The following is a 13167-nucleotide window of genomic DNA, read 5'->3' on the forward strand; positions in this document are numbered from 1 at the left end:
CGGACTTGACTTCAGTATTAGGGGTGAGCAAAATGCATCAAATCTTATCTATCTCGAGTACTCACTCCTGAAAGCCCGGATTAAGAAAGCACAAGAGAAAAAAACTTTCGTGAATAGCTCCTCGATAAGAGGATGCACGGTATCTTCCACAGAAATATGAAGGATCAGTCAATGTCTTGTGAGCTAACGTTTGCTTCCCCTAAATCGCCTGGATTGAATTCTGGTACGGAGGGTTTCATTTTTGCATGCCAAGACGGTGTTATTTCCACCTTAACATACCGTCGCCACATTTTGAGCCAAGACATTCCTGATGATAGCTGCAGGGCGTGCCATGTACACCCCGAGCATTTAGCACACATAGAATCTAATTGTCCAACTAACGCGGGAAAGACCCACATTCAAAGGCACAATGCGGCACGAAGAGTACTTTATTACCATCTCTGTCACTCTTAAGGCATTAACCTTAATATCGCTCTTCTAAATGCTGCTAGGAAAAGAAAGAGAGGTATAGAGGCCTTATAAAGGAGTTAAACTAATCGTCCTTATAATCGGCGATCTGGGTGGTGCCAAGACTTGACTAGTTAATAGCCTTAAAATCATTCCTGCGTGTCAACAATATGCTTAAACACTTGCAGGGAAAATGCAGAAGGCGGTCGCCCTTGGTTTGTTCCATGTCCTCAGGGTTTACGAGACTTTCGCCGGTCCTCGTTTTGATTCCAGCACAGACTGTAACCACCTTTCTCACGTTCGTGACATATTATGACTTATGCTGGCGAACCAATTTTTTAAGTCAGGTAGTTTACGAGAAAAATTCGAAAATTTTATTTGTCTGACAAAAAATTCTCCCGGCCTCAAAGAAAGTTTACCTGACATAAAACTGATATTTATCAATCTTTGTAGTAACTGGTAATTTTCCACAAAAAGAAATACAAATTAAGATTTTTTGTTTTCTTTTTGCAGTTTCATAATTTTGTTAGAGGATTTTTTTATTTGTTATAAAAAGTCATAAAACTTCATATTCCTTCATTCAAAATCTTGAATTTTCATACTCTAGTTTTATATGACGAACTATTACAAAATCGTTAATTTTCTAGGATCATTTGTAAATATTTAATAATTAATAGTCCTATATTTTGCTTTATTTTATTATTATATCATTTTTAATTATTGTATAATAAATGGTTGGTAAATTATTTTGTAACTATCGCAACTAAATAGAATTAAATGGATTTTTGTCTTATTTTATTTATCAGCTATGACTTTTTTAAGTAGGTCTGAAAAATAGGATGATTTAAAAATAAAAGATTCTGGACTTCAAAATCGATACAACGCGAAAAATAGCGTTTTGGGATCCTAAAAATGTATAGAGAAGTTGGAATTGATAAATAAACAGCTTGGTTTAAATTTTTTTTACAATCGTAGTCGACAAAAACGACTTCCTTGGTCTTTTTTTTCAACTTCAAATCCTGACTCTTGGCTCAGACCCGAAAAATTCTTGCCCTATTTACACAGGTATTGAGAATTCCTTAAAAAACTTTATAAATATATTTTTCGAGTGTGAGTGACCAAGCTACATATCTATCAATTCCAAATTAATTGTACTTTTCTAAGCAGCCCAATAAGGTACTTTTTCGCATTGCACCGAATTCGAATTACAACAAATTTGTTTGTCGACCCACCCCACTGAAAACCCTGGAAAAGTCATGGAATTTTAAAACTACACTTCTGTAGCAACCCTGAAATTACTTGTTTCCAGCTTTTAAAGAATTGTATAAAGTTAAGCAATTAAATAAATATTTTCTTTTGTAGCAAGAAACTCTTTTCTTTAATCCAACACCAGAAGTTCGTAAAAACAGATTGAAGAAGTTTACTGTTCCTTTGGAACATCAGGGTCCTTGGGAGAGCCAAAAACTCTGGTTAGCTGTCACGCATGCTATTAATAACGACGATCAAGTTGCTGCGACAGAAGCGAAAACTCACCTCGAAGAAGCCCAAAGAGAACGTGCCAAAGAAAGAAAAATGAAGGGCGAGGAATGGGTTCCCAAATATTTTGTACAGGTGAACTAATCTTTATCAAATTCCCTTGCGCATCTGCCTCTCATGGCAGACTTCACAGTCTTTCCTCTATTCTCCTTTTCTCCTTTTTATGAATTCCTCTTGTTTCCCCTGTTTTCAACAAACTTCCCCTTTTTCTGTTTTTACGCTTAAATGCGTAATGAGTTAATAAAACCTAACTATTTTTGGTTAAAAGTTACAAGTTCTTTTTCATTGAAAAGTCTACTAATTATGTTTAAGAGTTAGACCTAATTTCACTACTTGATTAAAAGTTCAACTACTTTGTCAAAAATTCATTTCATGGGTCTCTAGATTGAACTTTTTTGTCGAAAGTCCTTTTTTTAAATTGAAAATTAATTTTTGTAACTGAAATTTAACTATTCCAATGTTGGCTGAAAATTGATTGTTTCAGTTAAAAATTCAACTATTATATGTTTGGTTGGGAAGTCTTCTATTTGGTTGAAAATTCAATTACTGAATTTTTTGTTATATTTTTGGATTAAAAATTTAACTTTTTTGTAGAAAACTTTTCTTTCTGGCTTGAAAATTCAACATTTTGTTTGAAAGTTTATCCTTGTCACGAAAAATTGAACTGTTTAATTCTTATTTGAAACTTGATCGTTCTCAGTTATAAATTCACCTGTTTCGTGAAGAATGAATTGTTTGCTTAAAATTCATTTTTATTGTATTGAAAATGAATGTTTGTAACGGAAAATTAAACAGTTCAATTCCTGGTTGAAAATTGATCGTTTTTAGTTTAAAATTAAACTTTTTTTATTTCGTTTTTTGTTGTTGATAATTCGTATTTTTGAGTCGAAAATTTATCTGTTTTGGAGCAAATTAGGCTTTTTCCTTGACAATTAGATTATTTTTGTTGAAAAATCAATTATTTGCTTGAAAATTCAATTTCTTTGTTAAAAATTCATTTTTTGAGTATAAATTGTATTATTTTGGTAGAAAATTCAACTATTCGCGTGAATAGTAACTTTTTGGTTGAAATTCATATTTGTGAATTGAAAACTGAACTGTTTTTGTATAAAAATTCTTTCTCTAATTTTGAAAATTCAACTTTTTTTGTTAAAAGATCGTCTTTTGAGGTTGAGAAATCCAATATTTCGACAAAAATTGGAACTGCCTGATAGAAAACTCGTATTTGTTGGTTAAATTCAACGGGTTTTCATAAAAAAATTGGAATCTTATTTTTTTTGAACATCAACTATTACATGCTTTGTTGGGAATTCGTTTTCATGCTGTTGAACATTCATAGTTTTTGGATAGAAAATACATTTTTATAACTGGAAAGTTAACTATTCCCATTTTAGTTGATAACTTTTTTTTTATTTAGAGATTCAACTGTTGGATTAGGGATTGGAAATTTATCATATTTAGTTGAAAATTCCACTATTTGTTTCAAAATCAAACCATTCTGTTTTAAAATCAACAATTTTGTGAAAAGTCATCCTTTCCGTACCTATACATTAATATTATTTAAAGGAATTCATTCTCCTATTTCTCTCCTATTACTATTCATTTTTTATCTATTTATTTATTTTATTATTCTCATTATTTTTGTTATACTACTCTCTTTTAATTAATCAGTTGTTGTAAGAAATATGATTTTAATATGATAACATATAAATAAATATTAACTTAATATCATCATATTATAATGAATTAATTAATGTTTAAAAATGTCTCCTTTATTATATTAAACTTCATTATTTTATTTATTCGATGTATCATTAATATTCTTCTATTTTTTTGCAAAATCACTTTATTTTCCCTGTTTTGAGATCATTTTGGTCTGTGAAGTGTGCCATTGTTCACAGAAAAGAAGTAAAAAATCACTTTCGTTTCAATAGGATATAATTACCGGAAATTGGGTTTACCGACATGCTGATATTCGTCCATGGGATCCTAGGAACGACGTAGTACAATATGAAAATGGATATATAGTGCGCACAAAAACTAGACACAAGACACCAATTATGCGCACTAGTAGCATCGTCTCCATCGATCCTCAGACCCAGGTACAACATTGAAAACGAAAATCCAGATTCTTCCCGCATTGCATGAAAACCCTCAACGTAAAGAAAAATTAAAAGTTTCACTTTGTATGTATATTTACATTGTAGATTTTATATGGGAATTTTTTTTTAATAAAGCAGGTAGAGTTCAATTTTTACCGAAATAAAGTTTATGGAGGGTGGCCATAACTCAAGGAAAACCTGGAAGTTAGGGAAAAGTAAGGGATATTCAAAAGAATCTTTCAGAAATTAGGGAATTTCTGTGAGAGGCACTTTAAATAACTTTTAAGTATAATAAATTTGAAATTTTCGTGTGAAATTTTTTTATTCCGTTTATAAAAGATTCTGCGTTAAAAGTCTTGCAAGATTAAGAGTCTGGTCTGAATATATGAATATTTGGGAAAAACTAGGCAATTTTGAAACTGAAGTCTGTCGGCCATCCTGATATAATGCATATCCTTGTCAGTGATTGAATTTTTCTTGTAATTATATTTACATCTTTTTGCAGTTTCTTTCTTGTGGCGATTATATTTTTAGGTAGAAATTTGATTATTTTCTTGAGAATTCAATAATTTGGTTAAAAAATCATCCTTTTTGTTTGAAAACTCAACTATTTTGGCAGAGAATGAACTTTTTGTTGAAAATTCAAATATTTTTGTGTGTAATTTTTGGTTTAAAAATTCATCTGCTTTAATACAAATGTTATATTTTTAGCCTAAAAAGGCAACTGTTTGGTTAAAAGTTAATTTTATTTTGTTGAGGATTCAAACTTTATTATACATCGCAAAATATGGGAAAAAGTATCGAAGACATATTATGGTTTTTGAAAAGTCCTACACAATTTTTCTTAACCATTTTTTTGATAGAACTAGTTATTTCGGGTTTTTTTTCATTCGAAAATAATATGAGAAATGTTGAAAATTCAAATTTTGAGCCAAAGAACGCAAAGTCGCTTGTAGGAGTTTTTATTTTATCCATTAAAAGTGCTATAAAAAATCCTCCCGCTACGCAGGCACATTCTCCTCGCGCGCTGTGCGCGCGGCTAACAGGTTTAAGCGCGCCTCTATATTTTCCCATATTCTTGCGCAAACATTTTAAAATTAAGACTTAAAACATCCACCAGTTTAATTTGGTGATTGTGAATTCTCTTTTATTAAAAGAGCTTAGCTCGAGAGTTTGAGCGCACCTACGGTACGCGACTGATGGCTATCGCACTCCGCGCTCGGTCTTTGCATTTCTGCCGCATTCGGGCACATACCTTTTAAAATCAAAGGTCAACGGATCGACAACTGTAATTTTTTTATTGTGAACTTTCTTTTGTTAAAGCTCTTTCGGCTTTAACGAACACATTCTCATCGCGTATCTTGTGCTTCGCACTCGATTCTGTCCAAAATGTCAACTTTTCTACATTATACGCAACACTTTTATATCAAATATAATACATTTTTATGTAACTCTGTCTGGGATTGCTTATTCAAATATTGCAAAATAAAGCGCAAATTGTATTTATCATGATTATTATTGTATCTGTTTCTTATTTTGTTTTAAACTGTATTCTAAGCTATGCTGGAACAGGTATCATTTCAATCAATTTATATCATTACAATTCATAATATGCATAAAAATCGAATCATACTAATTCTTATTTCCTTGTATTTATAATTTTTTTATTTTTAATCTTGTTTTTTACGATTAAAGAAAAACTATTGTGCATCTGCATATGGTCTAATTCAGGAACCTGTATAGGGTCCTATATATGATCCTTTGTTCCCTTTCGTAATTTCTGTTCATTTTCCAAAAATTAAATTTTTTTATTTTTTGGATAAACAAGTTTGTCTCATTTTTTTCGTAGGTTGTGTCGTTAGTCCACAAAAATTTAATTTAAAAAAAATTTTTTTACGACTAAAAACAATAACTATGCGTCTTATATCGAAAAGTGATTCATTATAAATTTGTACGTCTTTTTAGGGCGCGCGATTTTAGCTTATTAATTTTTTTCGTATCTTGCATGGTTTGATCAAAAAATGGAATTTTTGGATTTTTCATTATTTTTGGTACGATCAAATTTGGCATTTTCAACTTTTCGATCAAATTAAAAAAGTTGTTATTATAATCTTGTAGGTCTTTCAAAAATCAACGTTTTTCTTCTCTTTACTTTTTTCCATACCATGCGTTGTTTGGCTTAAAATATTAATTTAATTTGTTTCCTGGGATTTTGAGAATGCTCTAACTCTGATAATTTTCTTTTTACAGAACAAAGTCATAGGGATAAATTGTTTGAGTTTCTGAGTACTATGAATAACCGTACATAGAATTTTGAAATCTTGAAAAAATGTGGTTTCAAAAATTTTGAAAATGCGCTCACTTTTTGAATTTTGATCCAAAATAGCTGGTTTAAGAACTTGTTCTTTCTTTTTAGGCCTTAAAAAAGTGTGCCCAAGCAAAATCCAATCTGATCAATTTTTCGAAAGTTATCGTGCCTACAGAATACAGACTACAGACAAACACCTTCGTAAAAATAGTTTTTTCTGACTCAGTGGGTCTCAAAACGTGAAGATTTGATGAAAACCGACAAAGTGAAATTTTACATAAAACCAATACCTTCTCATTAGGATGAGAATGTAAAAATCCTATTTTTAGCAAAACACTCGAGACAGAGAAGAAAGTTGGATAAAACGATTGTACTTTTGATTGTGAGGCAGCTAAGAAATAAATTGCTTTGAGCAAGTTTATCTTTAATTCTACATACATACAGAACTGGGATCTCAAAGAGATGTTTTTGTTTCATTCATATTTTATAGTTTAAAATTAAACTATTTTACAAAAAATTCGTCTTTTGGCTTGAAAGTTCAACAATTTTAATGCACTTTTTTTCTTTCTTGATGAAAGCATCTTTTTTATAAAAAATTCGCATGTTTGATTAGAAAATACATAATTTTAATTGAAAATTTATCTCTTTAGTTGAAAACTGGACTTTTTGGCGGACATTTTCTCTTTTTTTATAGAAAATTAATCATTTGAGGTAAAAAATAAACTATTTGTTTCATAATTAATTTTTGTTGTTGTATGTTATATATATTTAGAAGATTCATTTCTTTAACTGAAAATTTAACCTCATTTACATAATTATTCCATTTTTGGTTAAAAATTCAATTCTTCGGTTGAAAATTGAACTATTTTGTTGAAAATTCGTTTTTAAGTTCAAAATTAATTTTTTAGAGTGAAAATGTAACTTTTCCGTTTTTGGTCGAAAGTTGACCTTTTGTAGTTTGAAAATTAAATTTTTGTTGTTGAGAATTCATCTTTTTTATTTTAACATGTATCTCTTTTGTTAGAAATTTCATCTTTTTCCTTATAAATGGATCTATTACATTTTGGTTTGAGAATTGGTATTTGTGTTTGGAAAATCCATCATTTTAGTTAACAATTTATGTCCTTGGGTGAGCATTTTTTTAAACTTGTTTTTCATTTGTTGAAAATAGAGTTCTGATTAAAAATTTAATTTGGTCGTTTTGGCTAAAAACTCAACTAATTTGTTGAAAATTGATTTCTTTGGTTTAGATTTCATCATTTTTTTAATTAAAAATTTAACCGCCTTCTACAAAATTCGTCTTTTTGGCTTGAAAATTTAACTATTTTTTGGTTGAAGTTTAATAATTTATTATTAAAAATTCAACCATTTGTTTTAAATCATCTTTGTAGGTTGAAAATTCTACTATGTGGCTAAAACTTCAACTATTTTATTGAAAATTCGTCTTGTTTGTTTGAAAGAATAAGTATTTAGTTTTAAATTCAATTATTTGGTTTAAAATTATTTTTGCTGTTGTTAAAAATTGATCTTTCTCCATTGAAAATTATCTTTTTTATTTGAAAATTCCTCTTTTTGAGTTTAAAATTCAACTGTTTTCTAAATTGTTCAATTTTTTAGCTTGAAAAATTAAATTATTCGTTTTAAAATAAAAAGTTAATTTTTTCTTGATTTAAACATTTTTTTTTTTTTTGAAAAATTGAACCATTTGGTTAAAAATACAATAATTTGGCTAAAAATGTAATTATTTTGTTGAAAGTGTAACTATTTTGTTCAAAAGTAATCTTGTTTGGTTGAAAATTCAATTATTTTGTTGAAAATTCGTCCTTTTGGATTGAAAATTCTTCTTTTTTGGTTGAAATAAATCAATTTAAAAATGTTAAATACTTAATCTGAATTTCTATTATTCCGTTTATAGAAGAGTCTATTTTGACTATGTTACAAGATTAAAATACTGGTCTTTGAATATTAATGGTCAGGGAAGATGAAAAATTGATCAGGGAAACTTCAGGGAAAAGTCAAGGAATTTTGAAAATGAAGTTTTTAGGCACCCTGTTTATGTAAAAAAATTTCATGTTTTTTTTTTTTTTAAATAAAAAAAGACTGAAAAAATGTAGAGGTACTGTAATTGCAATTTTCAGATGCCGCTACTACAAGCGGAATCCCGTTCATCTCTTTCCGTCCTGAAATCTTCGAAACGGCAGCTCTCTAATATTCCAATCACAGACACTGCACATGATTCTGGAAGTTCGTCTGCGGAAGCACATTCTGATTCGAGTCAGTCGATCGGAAAAAGACGTTCAGCAACCAGGTAAGTTGATTTAATTTTTGGAAAGCTTTCAATATCGATTAAATCGGAAAAGGAGGAATTCAGATATTGTATAATTCATCAATAACCAATTTCAGGCTGGCGATTATGGTAAAAGGGATGGAGGCTAGATTGTCGGATCACAGTGAGAAACTAAATCAAATTCAACGATTAATCGAACAGATTGCCATACGGCAAAGGGGTCTAAGGGACCATCAGAATAATGTTAATATATTTAAAACTTTTATAGATACATTTATTGTTATTGTCGTGGTCCTCTTTGTACAATATGTTGTCAAGATCTGGGCTGGATCTTCTGAACCCAAATGAATTTGGTACGTATTGACTATTTAAGTATCATTTTTAATTGTCAAATATTAGAAATTTTTAAAAAATTGGAAAACATCGAATTTTGAAAATGTACCATTTCGAATACGATTTTCAAGCCTGCAAACGAGTCAATTATTTACTTATGTTCGTTTTCTTTTAAAATCGATATTTTCCTTTTCAAAACATATTTTGAATTGAGAGCACTCACAATCGAATGATTTTAAATTGAAATATATAAAATAAAAGGTGTCTAGCAACTTTGAAAGCCTCGAATTGCAATAATAAATTTACAAGTTATAAAAATTATTATTTAAAAATGTCAGGATTGGAATTTTCGATTTCAAAGATTTTTAGATATTTGACAGATTTAAACGGTTTCAAAGGACTTTACAAAGATTTAAGAAAGATTTCACAAGATTTTAAAAAGGTTTCGAAGATTTCACAAATATTTAAAGTATTTCAAAGATCTTACAAGGATTTAAAAAATTTCAAAAGTTTTGAAAACATTTCACGAAGATTTCAAATATTTCAAATATTTCGGATATTTCATAAGATTTCATAAATTTTTCAATAATTTGAAAGATTTCATAAAGATTTAAAAGATTTAAGTTTTATATCAGATCTCAAATATTTCAAAACCTTTTAAAATATGTCAAAAACATTTTACAAATGCTTACAAATGTTTTAGTGGATTTTAAAAGATTTCAAAATATTTTATCGAATTTCAAAGGATTCCATGAAGATTTCAAATATGTCAAATATTTGAAAATTTTCGGAAATATTTCAAGATTTTAAAAGGTTTCCTAAAGATTTTAGAAGTTTTTACACATATTTCAAGGCTTTCAAACATATCATAAAGATTCAAAAGTTTCACAAAAGTGTGTAATCAGATTTCTCGGATTTGAAAAGGTTTCAAAAGATTTTAAAGATTTTTAAATATTTCGAAGATTTCAAATGATTCCCAAAAATTTCAAAGATTTCAAAAGATTTTAAAAGGTTTTAAAAAATTTCAAACGTTTTTACAACGATTTAGTAATATTTCAAAGATTTCAAAAGGTTAAAATATATTTGAAGGATTTTTAATATTTTACACTGATCATAAAAGTTATGGAAGATTTAAAGATTCCATTATTGAAGTATTTAAACATTTTTTCATATGTATACTAAACGGTGATTTCACTATTTCATTTACAAAACAGGAAACCCGAAAAACGTCATTTATTTACCTGGAAAACCTAGAAAAGATCTTGAGTTTGGTTCCTGAAAGTTTTTGGTTTTGAATTTAAAAAAATTGTATAACTTAGAAATTAAGAGGAAATAATTAAAGAATTTTTGATTCATAACTTACAAAATTAAAAAATTTTTGGAAATCTTCTTACATCTTCTTTACACTGTGGATCGAAACATGCTAAATTTGATCAATTTATTTAAAATTGGAAGTCTGAATAGTGGAAATTTTCGCAATTGTTATGTGTGCAAATTCGATTATTTTACTTTTCATTGAAAGGAATCGCTTTAAATAGAAAACCTCCTTAGAACAATTTTTAGATTGGAAATTTAAACTTTTTTTTGAAATTCGAATCGTAAAAAATTGTGAAATTTAAAAATGAAACGTTTTTTACTGAAACATTACAAACTTAGTTAAGAAATATAACTGTTCCAAATTTTTTTAGAACAAGTTTTATATTGGCAAATACAGCCTTTTTTGGAACAAATTCAGATCGCTCAAAATTGTGCTAATTGTTACTAATTCACTACATTTAAAGTCGAATAGATTAAGATTGAGATTTCGAGAATTGCTTAGTTTGAAATTAAATGCGTTACAATTCTTAGAAATTTTAAATAGAACGTTAAAAAACGTAGCTTAAAATTTTAATTGTTTAAAGTTCTATAATTTCCCGTTGAGAGTCTTAAAAGTTAAATAATTAAATTAAAAGCGTACAAAATTGAATATTTTTTATTTAAAATTGATAAAAAAAAGAGCATTTTAATCACTTAATCTTGTACAATGACATGTTGAACATTTTAACAGTTTCTTCTGCGTTATAATTACACAATTTAACATCGTTTGATCCGAAGATGATTTAATTTTGAGGATCTGAATTTAAAAATTGAAAAATCTGAGATTTTTTTGTTTTTTGAACACCGAAAAACCCCCGAGTTTTTATTTATCTTAATTTTTAAGCTATTCTTAATTTTAATCATTAAATTTTTTCAACAGATCAGCGTAAAGAGAAAACGTTACACCAGTCATCGAAGGAAAAAAAGGGAGATTAGATTTTGACGATAAATTAATAAATGAAGGTACGAAACGAAGTTTGTTTGCCATTCACACAAACGCACAAGAAAAATACAGAAAATGAATTTTGCATTTGAAAATTTCGAATTTTAAGAGAAATCCAGAAAGCGTTACAAAGCACGTTTGTTTATCGTCAAATCAATCTGAATATGTTGCAGTTTTTCCATAGTGGAAAAATTTACGGGGCATTTCTTTCGAGATCAGTACCAATATTTTTTCCGTCAACTTAGATGTTTCAATATGTTTATCCTCAGGTATGTATATACCAAGTAGAGATACGATTTCCAAATTTGAAAATCTATTGCTTGATTGAAAAAACAAATTGCCAATTAAACAATGTATACTAAATCTAATTTACTTACCATCAAAATTATCTTTTTATCTAACTCTTTCGTCTTTGCTTTCGTAGAAATGTTAAGATTAATTTCTAGAGTAAAAATTCTGATTTATGAGTCCTTTGAATAACTTTGATTATCAGTTACTAATTGCATAACAATCATAGGTATTAAAATTTAAGAATAGTTTCTTTAGCATAGGAGTTTAGATTTTGGAAAGTTCTACCTGAAATTTTCTACTGTTTCTGCTGCACATTTATAAAATGGTATCTTTAAAGTCGTGAAAAAGAATAGAAAGCGATTTTACGGGGAAAGCCCCTATAATAGTAAAGTCTCTTATATTTGTATATTATTTTCCAGCAGATTCGTATCTGTGTACTCTAATTGTAAATAATGTATTGCATTAAAATGCATTTTGTGCATTCAAAAAATATATGCAAAGCGTCTTGGGAGTACATTAATTAAGTTCTTGAAGAATTGGGTGCCGAAAATGTTCATAAATCTATTTTCTCATTATGTATTTAGTTTAGAAACTAGTGAAGAAATTGATCTCTACAAAATTTTGGATCCTTTGCATATATCTGAAAAAATTATATATACATTACGTTTAATGTACAAAACTGTATATGCTTCTGTTTTTATTGCTTTTGCTCAGGATCATTGTTATTATTCCGAAAGTTTTATTGTTGATTGTGTATACAAAAAAATTGACATACATATTTTTTTCTGCGATTGAAAAACTACGCACTTGTACTAATTTTTATTAACCGTTATAAGTGTGATGTGAAACTAATACATTATATTAATTTTGTACATTTTTTCCTTTATTGATTTTATAGATTCGTAAGAGTATTTTTAAGTGTTTTCAGTTTTAATCGTGGGTGTTTGTGCAGAGTTCTGCTTAATTTTAAGATGATTATACCAATAAGTAGAACCCAGGGAAATTTTTACTCGGTAAGATAATATCTTTTTAAAGATGAAAAACTGCAATTTGAAACGGACTATCAGAGAAATATTTATTGACCAGGTGTCTACTCACCTGAAAAACCAGGAAATTTCAGGGCATTTTTTTAAAATTCAGAACATTTTGTCGAGAGCATGCTTAAATCTTCTTAATTGTAATATGAAATTAAATAACAATTTTTTCATTTTTAAAAGTAGCTTTATATTACTGGATGTAACTATTGGGTTAAAAATTAGTTTTGTTGTTGTTGAATATTAATTATTTTAACTAAAAATTTAACTTCCGCCATTATTTGTTCAAAATTAATATTTTTTAGTTGAATATTAAACTATTTTGTTGAAAATTCATTTTTAACTATAAATTGCACTATTCCATTTTTGGTTAAAAATTGATATTTTTAAGTTAGAAATTACACTTTTTCGTTGAAAATTAATGTATTTTGTGGAAAATTTGACTTTTTTGTGCAAATTAATCTTCTTGATTAAAAATTCATATTTTTATTTATAAAATTTCCCTATTACTGTGAAAGATTTACCACTTT

General features: G+C 28.2%; 1 protein-coding gene across 10 annotated transcripts in view; it reads left to right on the forward strand.

Moving 5' to 3' along the window:
• LOC117172477 (oxysterol-binding protein-related protein 8) overlaps positions 1-12475 on the forward strand; it is a 63852-nt gene extending 51377 nt beyond the window's left edge. For 9 of the 10 annotated variants that reach the window (XM_033360448.1, XM_033360446.1, XM_033360452.1 and 6 more), the window contains 5 exons: positions 1810-2058; positions 3918-4085; positions 8532-8701; positions 8797-9033; positions 11250-12475. In XM_033360448.1, coding sequence (XP_033216339.1) covers positions 1810-2058; positions 3918-4085; positions 8532-8701; positions 8797-9028 — 819 coding nt within the window. In that variant the 3' untranslated portion in view covers positions 9029-9033; positions 11250-12475. The remainder of the gene's footprint in view (positions 1-1809; positions 2059-3917; positions 4086-8531; positions 8702-8796; positions 9034-11249) is intronic. The other variant, XR_004467028.1, reaches the window with a different exon arrangement.
• The last annotated feature ends 692 nt before the right edge of the window (positions 12476-13167 follow it).

This window comes from Belonocnema kinseyi, chromosome 5 (genome assembly GCF_010883055.1).
Source record: "Belonocnema kinseyi isolate 2016_QV_RU_SX_M_011 chromosome 5, B_treatae_v1, whole genome shotgun sequence".
Classification (NCBI taxonomy): domain Eukaryota; kingdom Metazoa; phylum Arthropoda; class Insecta; order Hymenoptera; family Cynipidae; genus Belonocnema; species Belonocnema kinseyi.